Raw genomic sequence first — 6572 nt, 5'->3', positions numbered from 1 at the left:
GCCACTCTTTCTGAAAAACATGAAGAACCTCAAGCTCTACTTAGAGGTTCCTCTCTATCTCCAACTAAACTCCGACGCCGATGAAACCCTGCGCTTCTCCGCCTTCGACATCGAGCGCAACCGCCTCTTCTTCTTCTCTTCCCACAACATCATCTACACCTCTCACCTCTCCTGCTTCCATGTCAGTTCCCTAATTCATCTTCTCAATATCATTCATTCACGTTCCATCCAAAAGCATCCGTAATTTACAGTTTCTATCGTGATCTGATTTATTCATTTTGCAACTTTTTTTATTTTTGCAGGAAAAAGGAACTTGGAGCAAGAGTTCTTTACCTGCGGATGGTGTTGGCACTGTTGACCTGGAACCTGATGATTCGGTTACTTCATTTGATTATCTTATGGAGAAAGAAGCGCTTATTCTGGGAACTGCAAATGGCCTTTTGATTCTCTACAGCGTCGAAGATAATGCGATTGAAGTTGTTGGGAACGTGGAGGGTGGTGTCAGGTGCATTTCGCCAAGTCCTGATGGGGAACTCATTGCTATACTCACTGGTTTTGGGCAGATTTTGGTGATGACTTGTGATTGGGATTTGTTGTATGAAACCCCGCTTGGTGATGATCTTCCTGAAGCCATTGACGTAAGTAAGGACTAAGCACCCTTCTCTCTGTTTTTCATGCCCACAAAAGATAGTGTTCTTGTTTTATTTAAAGAAGAAACATATGTATATTATCATTTTGTGCGATAATGGTTCTGTATAGTGCTATTTATATTGCTAGCAGATATTAAGTATTAACCCATTTTCTTAGATGGTTTTTAGGGAGATCCTGAAAATAAGCGGATTTGAGGTGAAGGATTATATTAATATCGATGGGCTTATGCCACTACTTGTTCTTTAACTAACTGGTGATAAGTGTTCTATTTTTATGCAGAGACGTTTCAAAATAGTGACCAAACTTGCTGTGTTTCAGGTGAAGAAAAGTTTCTGTCGAATCTGTTTGAACAGCATCCTATCTCTTGGCGAGGAGATGGAAAATACTTCGCTGCGATGTGTGATGTGCTAAGTTCTGATCCATTGCTTAAGAAGCTTAAGGTTTGGGAACGAGATTCTGGGGCTTTGCTTGCTTCCTCTGAGGCAAAACCTTTTGCTGGGACCGTTTTGGAGTGGATGCCCAGTGGCGCTAAAATTGCTGCAGTTTATGATAGAAAAGATGAAAATAAATGTCCCTCAATTGTTTTCTTTGAGAGAAATGGATTAGAAAGAAGCAAATTTAGCATCAATGAGGGAGTTAACGCAAACATAAAAGCTCTGAAGTGGAATTGCAGCTCTGATCTTCTTGCGGGTGTTGTTGAATGTGAAAATTATGATGCTATAAAAGTATGGTATTTTAGTAATAACCACTGGTACCTGAAGCATGAAGTTAGATACCTGAAGCAAGATGAAGTGAGTTTCATCTGGGATCCAGCAAAGCCATTGCAGTTAATTTGTTGGACACGTGGTGCTCAGGTCACAGTTTACAACTTTGTCTGGGTCACAGCTGTTACAGAGAATTCTATTGCACTAGTTGTTGATGGCTCTAACATTCATGTAACCCCCCTTTCCTTATCCTTAATGCCACCTCCTATGTATTTATTTAGCCTGAAATTTTCTTCTCATGTCCGGGGTATGGCTTTATATTGCAAAAACTCCAAGAACCAGTTAGCTGCATTTCTTTCAGATGGTTGCTTATGTATTGTTGAGTTTCCATCAATTGAAACCTGGGAAGAACTGGAGGGGAAAGAATTCAATGTTGAAGCTTCTCATGCCGAAGTAGTTTTTGGATCCAATTTACATCTTGTGTGGCTGGATTCACGTACACTACTAGCTGTTTCTCATTATGGTTTCTGTTACAGTAATGACTTATCTCAAACCTCATTGAGTGAGGGAAGTGTCCGAGGCTTCTATTTGCAGGAAATGGAACTAGAGTGTTCTGAGGATCATGTTCCGGGATTATTGACGTGCTCAGGCTGGCATGCAAGAATCTCAAAGCAAAGTTCCCTTGAAGATCAAGTGATCAGCATTGCTCCAAATCCTGCTGGTAAATGTTCTGCATATATGCAGTTTTCTGGTGGAAAGATCAGAGAGTATGTCTCAAAAATTGGCTTTAATAGAGGATATCCTGAGCAAGAATATCAAGATTTTTCATCGGCTTGCCCATGGATGAGTGTAGTGCTAGTTGACAGTGGTGGGCAATCAAAACCCGTGCTTTTTGGGATGGATGAGATTGGCAGACTGCAAGCAAATGGCGGGATAATCTGTAGCAACTGTAGCAGTTTCTCATTTTACTCAAATTTGGATGATCTAGTTACCACACATTTAGTTCTTGCAACTAAACAAGATTTGCTTTTTATTGTTGACATTTCTGATATATTTAATGGTGAGTTAGATACAAAGTATGCGAACTTTGTTCACATCAACAGCAGGAGAAGACAAGAAAGTGAAAACTACATAAATATATGGGAGAGAGGTGCTAAAATTGTTGGAGTCCTACATGGGGATGAAGCTGCCATTATACTGCAAACTACTCGGGGAAACCTAGAGTGCACGTACCCTAGAAAATTGGTTTTGGCCTCTATCATCAATGCCTTAGTTCAAAAGCGCTTTAAAGATGCATTATTTATGGTTAGGCGACATAGAATAGATTTCAATGTTATTGTAGATTACTGTGGTTGGCAGGCATTTTCACTATTGGCCTCTGAATTTGTTAGACAGGTTAACAATCTGGGTTACATAACCGAGTTTGTTTGTTCCATAAAGAATGAAAATATTATAGAGAAACTCTACAAAAATCATATTTCAGTCCCCTGTCCAGAGATTGCTAATGTTATGCTAGTTGGAGATATCGCTGGTGACAAGATTTCTTCTGTTCTGATGGCTGTAAGGAAAGCACTTGAGGATCACTTGACAGAAAGTCCAAGTAGGGAGCTTTGCATTTTGACCACTCTAGCCCGGAGTGATCCTCCGTTACTTGAAGATGCTCTTAAGAGAATAAAAGTCATCCGTGAAATGGAATTGTCTCATGCTGATGACCAGAGGAGAATGTCTTACCCTTCTGCTGAAGAAGCATTGAAGCATCTTCTGTGGTTGGCTGATCCAGATGCTGTCTATGAATCTGCATTGGGTCTGTATGATTTAAATCTTGCAGCAATTGTGGCATTGAATGCTCAGAAAGATCCTAAAGAATTTTTGCCTTTCTTACAAGAATTGCAGCGTATGCCTACTCTGTTAATGCAATATAATATTGACCTGAAGCTGAAAAGGTTTGAAAAGGCTCTCAGACATCTTGCATCCGCTGGAGATTCTTATTATGATGATTGTATGGCACTTGTGAAGAAAAACCCTCAACTTTTTCCATTGTCTCTTAAACTTTTTACTGACCCTGCAAAGAAGATGCCCTTCCTTGAGGCATGGGGAGATTATCTTAGTGACGAAAAGTGCTTTGAAGATGCTGCAACAATTTATTTGTCATGTTCCTGCCTGGATAAGGCTCTGAAGTCTTATCGTGCTATTAATAACTGGAGTGGGGTGCTTACAATTGCTGGGTTCCTTAATCTTGGAAAAGATGAGGTCCTGCATCTTGCTAGTGAGCTTTGTGAAGAACTTCAAGCCCTTGGTAAACCTGGGGAAGCTGCCAAAATTGCCCTGGAGTACTGTGGAGATATTAGCAATGGGGTGAATTTGCTGATTTCTGCAAGGGAGTGGGAGGAGGCACTGAGGGTTGCTTTTATGCATAGAAGAGATGACTTAATTAAAGCAGTGAACAACGCATCTGCGGAATGTGCAAGCACACTTATTGGGGAATATGAAGAAGGCATAGAGAAAGCAGGGAAATACTTGGCCCGTTACTTGGCTGTTCGACAGAGAAGATTACTTCTGGCGGCAAAGCTCCAGTCAGAGGAACGTGCAGCGAGTGATATTGATGATGATGCTGCTTCAGAAACTAGCAGTAATTTGAGTGGAATGAGTGCATACACCACAGGGTATGCATTGATCCTATATTATCTGATTATATTCTGCAAGATGTATCATGCTGATTTATAATACACCCCGAAATATTTTCACTTTAGTGATATTGTTCGCTATCATTTATTTTTCTCCTTTCATCAACAGGACCCAGAGAAGTTCTGCTGCTTCCCTTAGCTCAACTGCAACTAGCAAGGCAAGAAACAGCAGACGTCAGAAGAAAAGAGGGAAAATCCGTCCTGGGAGGTATTTGGACATGATAAATTTCTGTGAACCCCGACCCAGCAACTTCTCCTCATGCACAATTGTTGTTTTTATTAGTAACTGAAACACGTGAATGCTAACGTTGGTTTACTCACTATTGCAGTCCTGATGAGGAGATGGCCTTGGTGGAGCATCTTAAAGGCATGTCCTTGACACCGGAAGCCAGACGCGAGCTGAAATCTTTGTTGGTTTCCCTTATGATGTTGGGTGAGGGCGAAACAGCTAGGAAGCTACAACATGTGGCGGAGAACTTTCAACTTTCTCAAATAGCAGCTGTTAGATTAGCTGAAGAAACAATGTCTAATGATATCATAAATGAGCAGGCACATACCTTGGAGCAATACAGTCGAAAAGTTCGGAGCCATATGCACGATTCGGAGGCATTCTCCTGGCGACTTAAAGTTTTTATATCCTTCGAGTGAGGGTAGCAAAGTTACATAAGATAGTATCTTATGTTGGATGTATCTTCATACAGTTTTTGTGATGTTAGCATTCAGAATATGAATTTCTAAATTCTAAGATTTGATTTTTCTATTTAGGCATCTATGCCAACGCCATGACTTATTATGCCTAAGTAGAGGTCGACTATACGAACCATTAACGAGTAGCTTGTTTCATCTTTGTGTCCCTTCCAGGCTTCCACCCACCTAAGAGCAATGCAATGCAAATTATGTTGAAAATTCATTATCAATGCAGAAACTAACTTAAAACGAAATATATTTAATTATGAATTTATGATATGATTCATGTTGATTAGTAAAAATTTTGCTTCAATGTTTATGCCTCCATAGCCCATACACAAAATAGGAAATTTGTGTGGGGGTTAATAGTCAAACTTGTTTTTTAAAAATGGTAGTTCTCTAAATTTTTTTCAAAATGTTAAAAGGAACTAAGAGAGTATTTGACCATTAACTCTATTTGTGTGTGATGATAACTCTATTTGTATGTGATGGTATGCGATATTGTCAACTTCAGTCTATCTTTTCTTCTCTTTGTACTGGTTTCATTCATTCAATCTAAAAGTAAATTCGTAGTATTGTTGTTTTAACTTGTAACAATTACTCATAATACCCCTTTCACATTTCAAGGTATTTCATATCTGGCACTAGCATTGGCTTGTGGATTTTGTAGTTGCAATATAGATGTGTATGAACTATGATATATAAACTGAATTAAAAAATCATTTTAAAAGGGCCCCAACCGGGTTCGAACCGGTGACCTCTTGATCTGCAGTCAAATGCTCTACCACTGAGCTATGGACCCATTTAATGTTAAATTTTTTATTTTATTATTATAACCCAAATTAGAATAGATACAAACCTCTTTATTACTATTATTTAAGCAGGCTGACGTGCCCGGATTTTACGCCGTGATCAACTCTCCTATGACTAATTTTTTTTTCTTCATACTTTCATAGTTTAAACGGTATATTTTATCTCCTTTTTGTTTCGAAATATATTTGTATACATTTTTCACCTATATTAATATACTGTGTGGTGACTTATTATATCGGGTTTACGTACCACCCGAAAGTAGCTAACAAAGGTTTGCTTCATTGCTTGCCAATTTTCTACTCATGCACTTTCTTATGTTCAAGGGAATTGTTTTGTTTCTAGTACCATTTATAATTGTAAGTGTCCAATTTTAGTAGAGACATGCCATTTTATATATTTTGGGCACACAAGACATGCCTTTAAAAACAAGATTGAAAACAACCTTCTCTCTCTCTCTCTCTCTCTCTCTCTCTCTCTCAAAAAAAAGGGCCATCTTTTCATCTTAAACTTCTGTTAACAGGGGACAAAATACCCAAAAATATAGTTTATAAATTAATAATAAGAATTCATTTTAACAAATATATATGCACTAAATTTATCACAACATGACCCATGAAAAAAGAAATATATGCACTAAATTTATACATAAGTATTCACTTATTTTAAGAAACTAACTTTTTCTATTAAAAAAAAGTTCAGATACAGTTTTTTTTAAGAAAAAGTGAAAAAAAGACAAATTAGTTAAATGTTAACTAAAAGACATATATTTATTAGAATTTATGGTAATAATTTAAAAATAAATATCAAATTGTTGTTGTTATATATTGTTCAAAGAGAAATGCAAGATGAGATTAAGGAGACAAGTAATAGCCTTGGTCCTCCAAAATTTTGAAAAACTATACATATGAGATATGTGTTTGATAAAATAAAAATATTTAATGACTTTATATGTAATTATTTGTTATAATATGATGAGTTTAAGTTTTACTTATTTTCTTTACCAATACATTTACTTAATCAATTCAATATTATA

The 6572-nt window shown here is 37.5% G+C and overlaps 1 protein-coding gene and 1 non-coding gene across 3 annotated transcripts; one reads left to right on the top strand and one right to left on the bottom strand.

Moving 5' to 3' along the window:
• On the top strand, window positions 1-4893 carry LOC107617718 (elongator complex protein 1). 2 transcript variants are annotated; one of them, XM_016319559.2, is made up of 5 exons: window positions 1-181; window positions 303-642; window positions 970-4018; window positions 4149-4247; window positions 4369-4893. In XM_016319559.2, the coding sequence occupies exons 1-5, from the start codon at window positions 20-22 to the stop codon at window positions 4685-4687; spliced, it is 3969 nt and encodes a 1322-aa protein (XP_016175045.1). In that variant the 5' UTR covers window positions 1-19; the 3' UTR covers window positions 4688-4893. The 2 variants fall into 2 exon arrangements, with proteins under 2 accessions (XP_016175045.1, XP_020966583.1); XM_021110924.1 differs by lacking the exon at window positions 1-181 and having other exon boundaries at window positions 515-638.
• TRNAC-GCA lies at window positions 5457-5528 on the bottom strand. Its single transcript has one exon. It is a non-coding gene; the product is annotated as a tRNA-Cys (tRNA).

Source organism: Arachis ipaensis, chromosome B09 (genome assembly GCF_000816755.2).
Source record: "Arachis ipaensis cultivar K30076 chromosome B09, Araip1.1, whole genome shotgun sequence".
Lineage (NCBI taxonomy): Eukaryota > Viridiplantae > Streptophyta > Magnoliopsida > Fabales > Fabaceae > Arachis > Arachis ipaensis.
This window is presented reverse-complemented; position numbering and strand designations above follow the sequence as displayed.